Source organism: Diplodia seriata, assembly GCF_021436955.1.
Source record: "Diplodia seriata strain FDS-637 chromosome Unknown scaffold_1, whole genome shotgun sequence".
NCBI classification, from domain to species: domain Eukaryota; kingdom Fungi; phylum Ascomycota; class Dothideomycetes; order Botryosphaeriales; family Botryosphaeriaceae; genus Diplodia; species Diplodia seriata.
In genome coordinates this window covers 714,561-730,152 of record NW_027117308.1, presented here as the reverse complement: position 1 = coordinate 730,152, position 15,592 = coordinate 714,561, and the positions used below count along the sequence as shown (strand labels likewise).

At 61.4% G+C, this 15,592-nt stretch overlaps 3 protein-coding genes across 3 annotated transcripts; 1 reads left to right on the top strand and 2 right to left on the bottom strand.

The window, feature by feature from the left end:
* Positions 1 to 145: 145 nt before the first annotated feature.
* Positions 146 to 2,849, top strand: SLS55_000223 (uncharacterized protein; the record flags this gene model as incomplete). Its single annotated transcript, XM_066771737.1, has 2 exons — positions 146 to 389; positions 442 to 2,849. The coding sequence occupies 2 exons, from the start codon at positions 146 to 148 to the stop codon at positions 2,847 to 2,849; spliced, it is 2,652 nt and encodes an 883-aa protein (XP_066637016.1).
* A 2,056-nt stretch (positions 2,850 to 4,905) lies between these two features.
* Positions 4,906 to 7,024, bottom strand: SLS55_000222 (uncharacterized protein; the record flags this gene model as incomplete). Its single annotated transcript, XM_066771736.1, has 4 exons — positions 4,906 to 5,272; positions 5,539 to 5,965; positions 6,041 to 6,441; positions 7,017 to 7,024. 4 exons carry the CDS (start codon positions 7,022 to 7,024, stop codon positions 4,906 to 4,908), a joined length of 1,203 nt encoding a protein of 400 aa, XP_066637015.1.
* Positions 7,025 to 7,867: 843 nt separating this feature from the next.
* SLS55_000221 (uncharacterized protein) lies at positions 7,868 to 9,053 on the bottom strand (the record flags this gene model as incomplete). Its single annotated transcript, XM_066771735.1, has 2 exons — positions 7,868 to 8,378; positions 8,791 to 9,053. 2 exons carry the CDS (start codon positions 9,051 to 9,053, stop codon positions 7,868 to 7,870), a joined length of 774 nt encoding a protein of 257 aa, XP_066637014.1.
* Positions 9,054 to 15,592: the final 6,539 nt, after the last annotated feature.

The following is a 15,592-nucleotide window of genomic DNA, read 5'->3' as shown; positions in this document are numbered from 1 at the left end:
CAGAGGCGTGGGGTGTCGGCGCAACTCGTGGTGTTGTCCGGCGACGCGCACCCCGCACTCGCGCGGGCCCGCGTGGGCCTCGGTCGAAAGCTTCGTCGTCGCTCGGCATCTCGTCACATCTCTGCACCGAATCTTCACCACTGCCATGGCTTCGTCGTCGGCACCGCGCCAGGGCTATAACGACGCGAGCCACAACCCGTCGCCGTCGTCTGCATCCGATCCTGCGCTGCGCCAGCACGATGTAGACAGCGACCAGGCCCGCGACTCCGATGCCGACCACGACGCGCCCGATGCAAGCCAGGACGGCGACGAGCATGACGGCTCGTCGCGCAAGCGCAAGCGGCCCATGTCCGTCTCCTGCGAGCTGTGCAAGCAGCGCAAGGTGAAGTGTGAGCCCGCCGCGTCCTGAAACATGTGCGCCAGCGCTGACGCCAACCCCAGGCGACCGCGGCCAGCCCTCCTGCGGCTGGTGCGTCCGCAACAACCAGCTGTGCGAGTACAAGGAGCGCAAGAAGCCTGGCCTGCGCGCCGGCTACGGCAGAGAGCTGGAGGCCCGCCTCGACCGCCTCGAGGACATGATCCAGCGCCAGCAGCACACCATCCAGCAGCTGGCCTCCAATCAGAACAGCCACCAAAGCCCCGGCTCCGCTCTCTCCCAACATGACGCTGCCTCTTTCCACCACACCCCGCCTGTCGTCCAGACGCCCCACGTCCCGAAGCCCGAAGCTGCCCTGTTCCTGCAGAAGTCTTCTGCCTTCCCGCCGTCTTTTCCCGCCGGCTTGAACAGCCCTGCAATCCACCACGCCGCCAATCCCTACCAGCAGCACATGGGCCATGGCGTCAGAGGCCATTCGATCTCCATCCCCACCGGTGCTGGCGCCATGTATAGCAGCCACAACGCCCCGTTGGAGTCGCCGAGCCTCAACATCTCCATGAATCACCAGCCCCAGCCTGCCATCAGCACCCAAGAACCCGACTTTCCCCCGTATGATCTTTTGTATGCCCTGGCCGACTTGTATTTCAAACACATAAATACATGGTGTCCCATCCTGCATCGCCGATCTACACTGGACTCTCTTTTTGGCTCGTCAACCCTGGAGGAAGCGGATCGAATACTGCTGCATGCAATTGTTGCCACCACCCTGAGGTTCTCGACCGATCCCCGTCTGACCAAGGAGAGCCGCGAGCGGTATCATTCCACATCGAAGCAGAAGGTGTTGCTTTACGGCCTCGAGAACAGTTCTGTGAAAGCCCTCCAAGCTCTCGTGATTTTAGCCCTGGATCTTGTAGGCTTTTCCAATGGCCCCCCAGGCTGGAATCTGCTGGCTCTCATCACTCGCTCAGTGGTGCAACTCGGCCTGTCGGTTGAGACTACGTCAAGCTTGGTCTCGCCCAATGTACCCTCCATCTACACCCTAAGGGCCATGGTGCTTCCCGAACCCATGGATTTCATTGAAGACGAAAGCCGTCGAAGACTGTTCTGGATGGTCTACCTTCTTGATCGCTACGCCACCATTGCAACCGCCTTTGAGTTTGCTCTTGACGAAAAGGAAATCGACCGCAAATTGCCCTGCCGCGACGACGTCTTTTCCCGCAACCAACCTGTCGAGACACGCTGGTTCCGCACCGTGAAGCGAACAGACTACACCCTGAACAAACCCGAAAACCTGGGATCCTTCTCGTATTATGTCGAACTCCTGGGCATTCTGTCTCAAATACATCAGTTCTTGAAGAAGCCGGTCGACATTGGTTCCTTGACGGATGTGGAGCAGTGGCAGCGTGAGTTCAGAGAACTAGACAACGCGCTGGCTTCGTGGAAGTACAGCATCCCGAGCGATTTCGGCAACATGTCACGCATCTACGCCACCTCCAAGGCCGACTCGGTCGTGGACTGCGGCTGGATCATGCTGCACGCCGCCTTCCACACCACCGTCATCCGCCTCCACTCGTCGGCAGCCTACCCGACCTCGCGCTCGCCCATCTTCACGCCGTCGTACACGGCGATCCAGCGGTGCCTGACGGCGGTCGAGGCCATCACGGGGCTGTGCGAGTACGTCAAGAGCAACAACATGCTGTCGCAGCTGGGCACGCCCTTCGCCTTTTCCTTGTGGGTGGCGGCGCGGGTGCTGCTGGTGCACGGCTCGACCATCGAGCACCACGTCGACCCGGCCATCAACCCGCTCGTCGACACGCTGCGCGAGCTCGGCGCGCACTGGCGCGTCGCCCAGCGCTACGCCACCCTGCTCCAGCGCGTCCTCGACGAGTACCGCGCCAGCCGCCACGGCCCCGCCGACCTCAACGGCGAGCGCGCCACCCCGAGCACCGTCAAGATATTGGCGGATATGCGAAGGTGCGCGTTCGATCTGGATTTCTTGATCTCCAGGCAGCCGAAGCTGCTCGGTAACGGTCTCAACAACGCTGCCAGCAATGGGTTCCAACAGCAGCAGCAACAGCAACAACAGCAACAGCAGCAGCAACAACAGATCCCCGGTGGCAGCATGCAACAGCAGCAGCAGGGTCCTCCGCGTTACACCAGCCTCTCAGCCACGCCGGCGGCCCGCACGCCGGCCCCCAACGAGCTCGAGTACCTCGACGTCTTCGATTTCTTCAACATGCCGCGGTTGCCGGTCAACGGGGCTGCGGCGGCGGCTGGGGGATCATCGGCTACTGCTGCTGCTGGTGGTGGTGGTGGTGATGGTGAACTGGCTGGTGGCGGCGGGCAGCAGGGTATGGGCCAACAGCAGCAGCAGCAGCAAGGAGGAGGGGTGGAGATGGGGGATGGCTTCAATATTACGAATTTCATGGTGGATGCTAGTGCGGATTGGTTTGCTGTGAAGGGGCCGAATTGAGCTGGGGATGGGATGTAGGGGCGGGCGGGCCTTGTAAATGGGGGGAGGTCTTGTATAGTGTTGTCTACTGCCTTTTTTTTTTTTTTGTGAGCGATGCTTGGACGGCTGGTAGGCTGAGATGGGATGGGATTGAATGGGACATCATGGTGCATGCAACAAAAGTTCTAGTTTATAGCTTTCTGGGGTTTGCTGGTGGTGGCGGTAGGTACTAACTCACGCGTGGTAGTTGGTGAGATGGCGCGCATGCTCTTCTTCTACCGTATATATAAAAAGAAACTACACGGTCTTCTCGCTGTATATATCTACACTACTATCATAACGAAGCATTGCCCCTCCTCTTCCCTCTTCTCCCTATAGCTAACCATCTAGCGTCCTCCTCGATACGAGACAGCAACACGCTTTACATTCGAAAGCCTCGAGAGAAACATCCGCGCCCCGCACTCACCCGTTCTGACCTCGCGCTGGACCGAGAGGGTCTCGGGAAGCGCAGGGCAGCGCAGCGGGTCACGTTTTCTATTCATGCAACGACGACGACGACGGGCTATTGTACGCCGCTTCGTATGAGTTACACATACCGGCGGGTTGTGGAAGATTCGCAGGCCGTCCACCCCCAACCCCCCTCAACCTATCCTCACGTCTGCAAACCTGTACGACCAACCCACTCCCCGGCATCTACCGTGTTGTCGTCGCCACTTCCCTCCCTCTCTCCCTCCCCCCAATCACGCACGAAACAAAACCGCCCGCATGGAAAAAAAAAAAAAAGAATCGTCCAACCCATCCATGCGACCAAGTGCACGCATATACAACCGGCAAACTCCACCAACTGTTCGGTCTCACCGACGGACGTACCGGTACGGCGACGGGGGCAAACCAAAAAAAGAAGAAAAAAAGAAAGATGGAGAAAGCCGAACCAGAAAAAAAAAAAACATCGGCATCTCCGCAGTCATGCACACGCGTATGGCATGCCTCGCATGAACGGCGCGCGCCGTGCCTGGCTAGCAAGGAACAAGCCGCGTCGCTCACACACGCATGAAAGGGGCAAACGTGGCGGCGGCATTAGCAGTTGGGTTGTGCAAACCAGATCATCAGGATCCACCATCCAGCAACAAACCCGGGCTTCCGGGTGAGACGGAGGAGTGTGCTCCTTCATGCGGTATATGCCAGATGATAGTCTGAGTAGCTAGCTGGCTTTCCCCGGCGGCGAATCCCCCCGTGTGTAATCTTTATGCGCGCTAAAACTGGAAAGAACTGGAGGAAGAGGAGTTATACGACGTTCGAACAGAACCCCCGCGGCAATGTCCGGTGTGAAAGTAAACGTCCAAGAAGAGAGAGATAGAGAGAAAGAGGACAAGAGAGTAGCATGGGCAAAAAAACGTCGTCGTTTTTAAATATAGCTACACACTACCATCCACCCACCCACCCACACCTCCCTCTCGTTAGCCAACAACGACAACCAACGAACGCTTTTTATAGTTAGTCAGTCAGTCGGTGCGACAGTCCCCATTTCCCCTCCTTACTTCCGAACTTCCCAACTTTCCTCCTTCTTCCCTCCCCCCATCATCACCATCGTCGTCGTCGTCGTCGGCGTCTTTCCGAAAACGGAAACCACAGTATCAGGATCCGGGCGTCCCTGTCTCGTCTCGAGGTTCTCCGGCTTTTGCCTTTCCAATTTCCGCTGCCCTTCTCCACACCGCTGCTATGTACCACCGAGGGGGCGAAGAAAAACAAAGAGGAACTGCATGATCGATACGCGCGTCGTCGCTAATCTCTTCCGTCGGCATGGTCATGTCTGCCGCGGTGTAGTGGAGGTGGAAAAAAAAAAAAAAAGTGGGATGCCGCATTGGATTCGGACGAGAAGCGAGAGCAAAGAAGAAGGAAAGTGGCACACAACAGTAACGGACGTGACGAAGACAGACAGACTGCCCTGTTCATGATAGCGGTCGGTCGTTGGGAGGAAACAAACAAACAAATATTCTATTCCATTTTTTGCTTTCATGAACAAAAAACGCATACGCATACTCCTGATGTTGCATCCAACAACAACAACAACAAAAATCTACGAAGTATACTCCCTCTGCAACAGCTTCGCAATCGTCGTCAGCTGGATGTTGCTGGTGCCCTCGTAGATGGCGCCGATCTTGGAGTCGCGGAAGTACTTCTCGGCCAGGCCCTCGCGCACGAAGCCCATGCCGCCCATCCACTCGACCGCCTGGCCCGACACCCGCCCCGCCACCTGCGACGCCAGCAGCTTGGCCATGGCCGCGTCGCGCACGAAGTCCTCGCCCGCCTCCTTCTTGCGCGCCGCGTTGAACACCAGCGCCCGCGCCGCCTGGATCTCCGTGTACGCCTGCGCCATCTGGTGCTGCATGCCCTGGAACTCGCCGATGAGCTGCCCGAACTGCTTGCGGTCGTTCCATGCGTATCTGTGAGGCGACGAAAGCCCCGGCGCTCGGGAAGGGGCCCCCGTAGTGGGGAACACCGACCCGGACCCGGGAATCGTGAATCAGTTTTAAAATTTATACGCGCGGTTGTCGTTTTCCGTTGCCGCGGGACGAGACGAAGGAATGAGACAATGACATATGTGCGGTGGGGGCGAAATGTCCATGTAGATCGATCCTCGCCGATTTCAAATCAAAAGGAGAAAAGGGCAGACAAGGGCAAAAAAAAAAAAAAGAAAGTCATCACTCACCTCGCGGCGTTCTCCCAAGCCCCGAGGGCCAGCCCGGTCATCTGCGCGGCAATGCCGATGCGGCCCTCGTTGAGCAGGCCAATGGCGTACTTGTAGCCCTGGCCCTCCTCGCCAAGCAGCCGATCGGCGGGCAGCTCGACGTCGTCAAAGTTGACGACGCAGGTGCTGCTCGCGCGGATGCCCAGCTTCTTCTCCTTCTTGGCGATGGAGAAGCCCGGGTCGTCCCTCTCGACGATGAAGGCCGTGATGCCCTTGTAGCCCTTGCTCGGGTCGAGGTTGGCGAAGACGATGAAGAAGCCGGCCTCCATGCTGTTGGTGATCCACATCTTGCTGCCCGAGATGCGGTACCCGTTGTCCGTCCGGACGGCCTTTGTCGCGAGCGCGAACGCGTCCGATCCCGACACGGGCTCGGAGAGACAGAAGGAGCCTGCGCACACACACACGTACGGGTCAACAACCGTCATCGTCACCAATCACCAGCACCACCCCCACCACAACATACCGACCGTCCCCGTCGCCAACTGCGGCAACCACCTCTTCCGACACTCCTCACTCCCGTACTTTAGCACCGCCGTGTTGACGAGGGTATTGTGCACATCAACCATGACGCTCACACTAGGATCAACACGGGCCAGCTCCTCGATGGCCACGACGGCGGCCGTGAAGTTCATGCCCGCGCCGCCGAACTCCTCGGGGATCTCGATGCCCATCAGGCCCTGCTCGAAGCACTGCTCCACCACGGCGGGGTCCATGGCCTCCGCCTCGTCCATCTCGCGCGCCCGCGGCAGCACGACCTCGTTCGCGAACTTGGATACCGTGTCCGCCATCAGCGCCTCCGTCTCCGACAGGTGCGTTATCGGCGTCGGCGGTATGTCCGTGATGTCCAGCGCGTCCGAGGCGGCTCTGCGGGCCGGCGAGGTCGAGATGCACCGTGCGGCGGCATTGTTGCTGTGGGCAAAGGCCGGGCGGCCGGATGTTAGCATTCGCAAGCTCCGTGGTAGTGCATAATGACGCGTCCGAGAAGATGCTGTCCTCCTGCTCTTCCTGCGTGGTGGGGGCCGGGATGGCGTTGGGTGTGGTGCGGTGCAGTGCAGTGCGGTGCGGGAAGCGGGCAATCACATGCGAGGGGAGGAGCTTACTGCGCGGGAGCGATGCGCACGCCGGCAATGCGACGAGCGGCGGGGCGAGCGGCGAGAGGGGTCGTCGCGCGGAGGGCGGGACGGAGGATCTTGGTCAAGGCAGGCATGTTTGGGGCGAGGAATGTAATGTGTGTTGTGGACGAAGAGGAGAATTGGCGGTGATGGAAGTAGCTGTCCACGACCGGGGCTCCGCCTGGGGAGAGCTTTGCCCGGGGACCTCGGCTGAGCGAAGAGCGCTTAGCGACGGAAGGGCAGCTGCGCCAAAAGCTGGGGTCGAGCGCCCTACGGGTGTGTAAGCGTCATCCGTCAATACTCCGCAGAGCCGATGGCATCTTTCACAGGTCCATGGGCACTGGCAGACAGAACCGATAAAACGCTAAAATTCGCCGCGACTGGGCGCGCTCGTCAACTTTTGACCCCCGCCATGTCCAACAAAGGCAGCTCGCCGCCCTAGCCCAGTTTGCTGACCACCATGCTGACAGAAGAAGATCGAGAAAAAGGGGAAATAAAGAAGAACGGATCCCACGCGGAAATGCTCACACCGTGATATATCTAGAAACGGAAAGCCGGAAGACGAAGAAGATAGTACCATCCACACGCCACCACCTTTGCCCCCCTGTGCACTCGTCCATCCAATATTCTTGTACACCAAAACACAGGAAAAATTTACGAGGCAGGAGATGACCAATCCCACGCCGTGCTCCTGAACGCCCGCCCGCCCCAGATCCAGCCAATGGAAACACCACAAGCCCGCGTAGATTTTTTTTGCTTTCTTTTTCTTTTTTTCGATTTGACTTCCAGCCCGCCGGCGCGACGGTGCAGCAGAACAGCTGTCCAACCAGCGTGCGAGCCTCGCTGCGGGGCGCGCGAGCTGGTGGCTGAGAGCAGTGGAGGGTGCGCCGTGGTATTGGGTGGCCTGCCGTGCGCATACGAATCCGCCGGTGCTTTCTTGGAACACGCCGCCTCCGCTCGCCATTGGTGAAAGTCCACGCAAGGGTCCATCCCGCCCATTCCTTGCCCTGCCCGCCAACTAAAATATCGATTCGGCCGGAAATGGGAGCTTGCCAACCACCACTTCAAGCGACTGGAAACATTCCGGAGCCTAGGGGAGTAATGCATAGTACATTAGGTATTACTACTGCGGTCGTCATAAGGTCGTCAAATCCTGCGGAAAATGCCGGGCTGGGGTCTCAGTGTCCCGGTCGCCGCGCCGTCCAGATATGTCTAATGCAGGTCAGCACAAGATGCAACCCACCGGCCAAGGAATGCACCCACATGTTGTTGTACGCATGAATCTTCTTCGTCCGTATTTGCCGGATCGCCTGGTCCACCAGCGGCTTGACGTGTTGTGCCGCGTCCCACCGGTAGATGCGCGTCAGGGGCGCCAGGCTGAGCGCCTCCAGTCCCTCGCAAATCCCCAGGTTGTACCACCGCCCAATCTCCTTCTGGTGCGGGTCTGCCGGCCACGAGTTGTACGGCGCGCGGATGATGGTCTCCTGGATGTCGATGAACCCCGCCATCTGCAGCATCTGCCGCGTGTTGTGGTTGTAGGCCAGCGGTCTCGACGCCCGCTCCGTCGCGTCCGCCACGTACTGGTACCATTGCACCAGCGGCGAGTTCGGCGGCAGCGTGCCGTCGTCGCAGCGCGGTTCCAGGTCAATCTCGACCTGCTCGATCCAGCCGTAGCCGGGCTTCAGGTGTCTGCCCACGTCAGCGCGTGCCCGTCCTGCCACCGCCACGGGGACCTACGAAAATATCTTCTGGTAGAGCTCGGGCCAGCTGGAAACGCTGCCGCACGCCAGGCGCAGGTGTATCAGGTCCCATGAATCCTCGCCCAGTGACCAGGGGCTCTCGTAGTCGCGCGGCACGCGGAATCGCAGGTTGGGAGGAATCCTGGGCCGGCATGTCAGCTCGCTGGTTGCGCATGCGACGAAAGGGGGCACGAATACTTGTCAGGCTGGATGTTCACGAGGTCCAAACCAAGCACCTTTGACGCACGTCAGCAAAAATCTCCGAATCGCCCGGCGGCGTCGCTCACTTCTGCGTCCAGGTATTTGCTGTGAAGCGCGTTAGCAGGCGTCATGCAACTTCGGCGGCACGCAGGTCGACTCACTCGGCCATGTCGATCGCCCAGATTCCTGTCCCGCAGCCCAGATCGAGAATGCGCGGCCCGTAGCTGGGCACCACCGGCGCCTGGTGTAGCGACTCGCGGCGGGCCACGAGGAACAGTTTGTGGAATATGTCCATGCGGTCTTTTTCTTGCTGCGCAGCGTCAGACAAAGGCCGGCCAATGGGGGTGGCAGGGCCGGGGAGAGCGTACCTCGTCGCATGGGTACATGTAAATTCCTCTTCGGTAGCCGTGGTAGAGACGGCCATTTTCCGTGTAATTCTGAGGAACAGCGACTGCTAACCTGTGCGGCCGCGGAGTCAGCACAGGCAGGCAGGTGTGGTTTGCAGCTTCGTTGCGAGAGAGCCTGGCGCGGGGGCGCAGGAGCAGTGCAGTGCAGGCACCGGCCAACGGAGCGCGCCTCTCTCGCACCCGGCGGCAGCAGCAGCAGCAGCGGCGGCGGCAGCACTGAGAACAGCACTCGCGAGACGGCGCGGGAATATGTGGCTTTGCGGTAGGGCGAGGAGAGGGAAACGGCGGGGACTTACCCGTTCGACGCCATCGTGACCATTGGGACGTTTTGGGGGGGTTGGTGAGGTTGCGGGCTGTGAAGAGCTGGAGGGCGGGCGAGGTATGTCAAGCGGACGATGGGGCCAGGGCGGTTAGCAGGGCCGGGTCATAAGACTGGATGCAACGCTCCGAGAGCTCGGGCTGGCCGGTCAATGCTGCTGGAGCGGCTAGGAAACTGTTGGCGCTGGGGGTGGGGATGAGAGGGACAGGAGTTTTGACTTGACTGTCGCTCCGTAATTATCGCGCGCGCGCGCACACGCTGATGTGTGCAGCTTGATGCGGATCCGGCGTGTGGTGCGCTGGGTACAGGACAAGGGCTGATCAGCGGCACCCTGTTCGTAGACGGCGGTCGGAAGCAGCAGCAGCAAGCAGCAGGCGGGCGGGCAGCAGGCAAGCGGGCAGCAGGCAGGCAAGCAAGCAGCTCGGGGCCAGGGTCGTGCTGCGGGCGAAGTATTATACAGGGCCTGCCGGGCAGCGGGCAGCGTCACACAAAGCGAGTGCACGAGCGGGCGTGCGAGTGCGAGGGCATCTGGCCGCGCGGGCCTTTTTTGCTTGCTTTGCCTGTGCGAGTTTTATGCGTTATGTCATTCGATAGCCCTGCAGTGCAGCATGCCGCAGCTGCCGTGTCTTGTACGCTGCGCTGCCGGGCGCGGGCGCCTGCAAGTGCGTGCGAGTCGCGCTGGGCATGAAGAGGCGCTCCGCCCATGCTCCTTACCTCGTCGCGGCCGCGCTTCCCAGCCGGGCAATCCCAGGCCGAGCGCGAGAGGAGTCCCAATCCCAGAGCGTCGGGTCCGCAGGGGGGCTGCAAATTAAGAAAGTCGGTGGGCCAGCGCGAGCCCCGGCGCGGCGGTAGTGCGCCCACGCCTCTGGAGACTGACTGCGCCTGCGTGCCAGCCACCGGCTCCATGACTCCCAGCTCGCCCTCGACGCAGCCAGCCGCCCCGCGGACGGCCGTCGTCCAAGCCAAAGCCGCGCCGCGCCGCGCCGCGCATCTGCCAGCCCCGACTTTGATGAAGCGCCTCTGCGGCCGGCACGCGACGGCCGCCCCGCCGGGGCTGCGATTGCGCAGACGCGATGCCGCCGCCTTCTTAGCTCTCCGCTGCGTCGGGCAGGCCAGACGCCATTCGTTGCTTGCAGCAGCTTCACCGCCAATCGGCTGCTGCTTCTCAGCCTGTCTCTGCATGACCCGGCCGACAGGTAGACACGGCACCCGCGCGACCACCCACGCCGCCACTTGTATCATGTTTAGACGGCGCGACATGCTCGTGGCGGCCAGTCATGGCCGCAGCCGGGAAGGCCTGACTTGTGCGGTGAGCCCCTCTCGTCCGCTGCTTCTTCTTCACGGGAGAGCTCGTTGCTGGGCCCGGCAGCCCACGCCATCCCAGCACGCCGCCGGCCAGCAAACCACAACCACCCGCGCCCGCGCGTGCCGTCCATGCAGCGCGCTCCGGCTGCGTGCTTGCGTCGTCGAGATTTCGTGCGTGCGCTAGAGGTGTGGCGTCGCTCCCGCCGCCCCAGCTGTTACGCGCGAAGAACATGATGGGCGTCCCGGACCGCATACGAGGTTGCCTTCGGGACAATGGCACAGGGGCACCGGCGAGAGGAGGTGCGATGAAGGTGACGTCTGGACAAGAGCTTGATCTCGCCCATAAGCGAATCGGCCTCGGCCTAGCGTGCTGGCCGCACGCGCGAGGGGCGCACTGTAAGCTTACCTCGCTCGCACGTCGAGCGCTGGCGGCTTGGAGCACAGGTGCGACCCAGGACACTGGAACGATTTCAATCCAGATCCGCGGATGGCGAGGGTGGAGAGGGCGTCGCGCACCAGCTCTCAGCGGCGCACGACGCTTCATATCTGCCAACACATGCATACGGACAGGCCGCCGTTGTACGTAGCACGAAAAGACAAACAAAACCATGGCTGACCGCCAGCCTGACGGGTCTTGGGCGGGTGCGTGCTACTGAGTCAGGCCACGGCTGACACCAATCTCCCAGGGCGGACCGCAGCGATCACCGCGCGGCGTTGGTGAGGGCGCTGGCTCTGGCTCTGGCTCTGGCTCCTCGCGGAAAAGAAACGACGACGGTGACGGGGATGCTCGGCCGGGGTTCCACGGTGGATGCGGCAAGCCGCCCCCGCCAGGCCCCAGGCTAGGACGGCGAGCTCGAAGCGTCGAGGCGCGTTGCTTCTGCTCGCCCTGCTGACGGCCATCGCTGATCTGATTCCGCCGAGATGCGCCGCGAGGGGAGTGCGTCCTGCGGCCAAAGCCGCCCGCCTTGTCCGTTTGGAGCGCCCTGCTCCGTTGCAAGGGCGCCGGCGCGCTGGGTTTGACGACGGCAACTGCGGCTGCGGTGCGGCACGTCGAAGCACGCACTCGGCGGATGAACGATCCCTCCCGGGCCAGGCCTGGTCGCGGCGTGAAGACGTAGGCTCTGTCTGAAACGGCGGTGCAGGTTCGGGCGGCTGCGAGATTGCGGGCTCGGGCGCGCGAGATTGCTGCACGCCGGCCAGCGGTGAGGGTGAGCTGCTGCTGGTGTCGCGGTTCTTGGGCTGCTGCTTGCTGCTTGCTGCAGCGCGGCGGAGATGATGCTGAGGGCTGGTGGCCCCAGGCTGAGCGCTAGAGCGGGCGCGGGTGCAGCAGCTCCACCACGCGCTTGTTCGGGACAATGGCCCGCAAAGAGGACGATGGCGGACATGAGGCCGACGTGCTCGCGGAGCTGGCTCCTCGCCGCTTCGCGCGTCAAGGGATGGTGGTGATTCGGTGCGCTTAGGCTTTGGCAGTCGTCAGCTAGCTCCCTAGGCCGACCCAGCAGCGCGGTGCTTGGGGGCCCTGCGTGTCCTTCTCACGAGCCCGAGGCCTGGGGAGGCATGCTCCACGCCGGCGCCACCGCGATAGTCGACCAGCCCGCGGATGCGACACGTCTCATTTCGAAGCGCGTGTCGCACCGGCTTCATTTAAGCACTTCGCTTCCGACGCGAAGGATGCATGCTCGCGCCCACGCCTAGCGCAGCGACGACTGCTGCTGCTGCCGCTGCTGCTGCTGCTGTTGCTGCCGCCGCTGCGGGCTGCTTCACCCGCGCAACGACGGTTGTTTTTGCTGTGCGACCTGGGCGATGCTGAAGCTGGCGGCGCCCCTGTCCGCGCGCCCCGTAATCTTCGCGCTAGGCGTGGGCGGCTCAGGCTCTGTATGGCGGGTGCGAGGACGCATGGGGCTCCCACACCGGCGCACCGGGACTCCGTGAGGCCTGAAACGCGGTGGGCCGCGGAAGTCATGCCGTTGGCCAAGACTGCAACGGCTTCCGCGGTGATCGCAGCCGCAAGGGCACCGGGCGGCTTGCGGAGCAGCTGGGACCTTGCAGGCATGCAAGGCACTCTGGCATTGACTCTGGCGCTCGCGAACGAGATTGCCCGCTCACATAAGCCCCGCGATCTCGCCGTTGGCGCGCGAGCGTGCAACCGCTGCCACGTTCCCGCTGCCGCCATCCGCCAGAGCATATCCGTGCTGCAGCAGTGAGGCGGACGAGCTGCCACGCTGCTGGCGGCCTAAGAAAACCCGGGCTCTCGCCCACCGCGCCGCTCCCACGCGCTCCAGGTCTCCCCGGCCTGCGCCCGCAGCTGCAACGGCCGCCGCGCCGCCCGGCTGGTTCCTAGGCGCGTCGAGCGAGCGCGAGAGAGATCGCCCGCCGGATCGGCGCTCAGCTATTTCCCGCTCGTTTCCCCGGCGCTTTTTTTATATCCCAATCCTCCCTCTTCGGGTCTTTGCGCTCCTCCATCCTCTGCTCGAGGCAGCGCCGCCTCCCCAACGCCCTCGGCCGCCAGCGCCACGCCCCGCCCTCCCGCCGGACATGGCCTCGCTTTGGGCGCCCGCCCAAGGCACGTGGCGGCCTTCCCCGGCATGATCAGCACTCAATCACGCACATGGTAGGTTGCTTCATCTTGCATTGTGGCGCAGCCGGCTGCCCTGCCACCGATGCGCGACCCCCGCCAGCCGCTGCTCTTCAGATCCTCAGTCAGCACGCCGCCGCCCGGTTGGGGTGTATAGCGGGCGGAGCTATACGCACATGACGGCGCGCCGCGCCCGGACGCCGCCCTGGTGATTCGCGGAAGTGGAAGATGGCATCCGGAGATCGAGCGCGCATCCGCGCAACCGGGTTTGCTATCGATTCGTCCCTAGGGGTTCCCCAATTATCGCAGGGATGCCTCTACTTCGGCAGATAAAGCCGCCCTTTGGACCTTTCTCAACCTTGATTGCCTGGTCTTACCGGCCATCTGGGCCGTACTATTGCTTCATCCACCTCCGTTTCCGGTGTTCCAGCTCCGCGACGCTCAGAGCCCGCGACGGCCTGCTCTGCTTCGTCTGCCTGCGATCGAGATGATGCTGCCAGGAGTGAGGCGGCCCTCTGCTCCCCCTTTTCCTCGGCCTCTAGCTGCGGTGCATGCAGCGGCGTCCCGGCTCCCAGGCCAGTGGGATCAACGAGCGGACTTCGCCGGCCTTGTGACTCGCCGCAGCCTCAGGTCGTTTGCCGCATGTCATATGGAGCCTTCCCCGCCTGTGCCGCCACACCCCCCTCAGCACCGCACCGGTGAGTGTAACGGTGCGTACCGGCACGCTGGTCGAACGGCCACAAAGGGCAATGGCGACTCGAATCAGTTTCACGGCTGCCGGAGGCGAAGAAGGCATCGTACGACCCGGCTCCACACGTACAGGTATTGTTGAGCGCCTTGTCCCTGTCCACGGCAGATTTCTCGCGCCGGCGACTGGTCATGGGGGTGCTGCTGAGGTGTGATGGAGGCTGTTGTTCAACACCTCACCTCATCCCGCGCACGCTTCACGCACACCGCCTGTACGCTCGCACAAGACGGTAAGCTGCACGTGCCCTCGTCAGTTGCTGCTGGAGCAGCACAGGTGTGTGGACCTTGTGAGACACAGATATTTTAAGAGTCGCTGCTCTCGTCGGTTGGAAAATACCGCGACCGCTCATCGATAGAAGACCACGCTGGCCTCGATGCCTGGAAATGGAAAAATGGCGCATCCGTATGGATTCAGGGGCTCTGGTCATGAGGCCAAGCTCGCGGAGCGGATTCAAGCTCACCAAGCTCCAGAGCCCGCTTGACTTGCCTTCACTTTTGTCGTCTCACGCTGCCCGGCTCTCTCTGAATCTCTGCTTCCCTATACTTCTCAGTTTTCCGGCAATCCTTACCTCAACGGATGGACGGAACTTTCCTTGCCAAATTCCGATCGTCTTCCCCATCGCCCCAGGGACCAAGATCTCGCCAAAAAAAGTCGATATGGAAAAGCAAGTTTTTGAGCGTGCCAAGGCAACGTAGTCAGCTCAGCATGCCGCTTTTCCTTTTCCCGGATCTCTGCTTTGACCCCACGTGCGAGGTCGTTGCTCTTTGTACTACAACGGTCGACACACGGAGCGAGTTGCAGTTGAAGTCTTGCATGAGGACGAACAAACACGGCTACTGGGCCAACAGAGCCGTGCTGACCAAAGCTTTGACCTCAGGTTCTGCGTCGCGATACCAAGCAAACTTCAGTAATGGATCCTTCTGAATTCCCGCCCTTCTTCCCTCTCGGACCGATGGTTTGTCACGTTGATTAATCACTTTGTCGCCGTGTCGCACCTCTGTCCGCCCGCATGTTGCTGCGAAGCGGATTGACGATATAATTTGTTGGAGCAAGCTCCGAGATACCTGACCCCTGTGCGGAATCGGCATGATAGCCGTTGGGTTATTTCCGCCACGCCCCCCCTGGCTCACATCGGACCGTCCGGCTTGCTCGGCGAATTGAATCGTCGACGACGTGTGGCAACAAACGAGCATTGGGATTGCCGATGGGCGGGAAATCAGATTTTGTCCAGACCAACCATCATTTCTCGATGAAATTTTCCGCGAACATGCCCCACACGGGCAGTACGAATGTGCTCGTCAGAAAAAGGTAGGCTACCAATGGCGGACGACTTTCTGCATGCATGTGATCCACAAAGCTATGCAACTTAATCTTGTAGAAAGCAGCGAGGACCTTGGGTGCATGTGCTGCCATGATACAACCGAAGGTAGAGGTGTAATTCGTTCGACACGTTTACTCTCATCATTGGCAATTTTTCATATTCTGCTACCGCTCAACTGTCGTTGCATTCTCGTCTAGGGGATGGGTACGACACTTCTAGGCAATGCCCGCAGATGGGGAACACAGGCGGTATGTCCCAAAAGATGACTTCTGCAGCCGAGCGACCCGA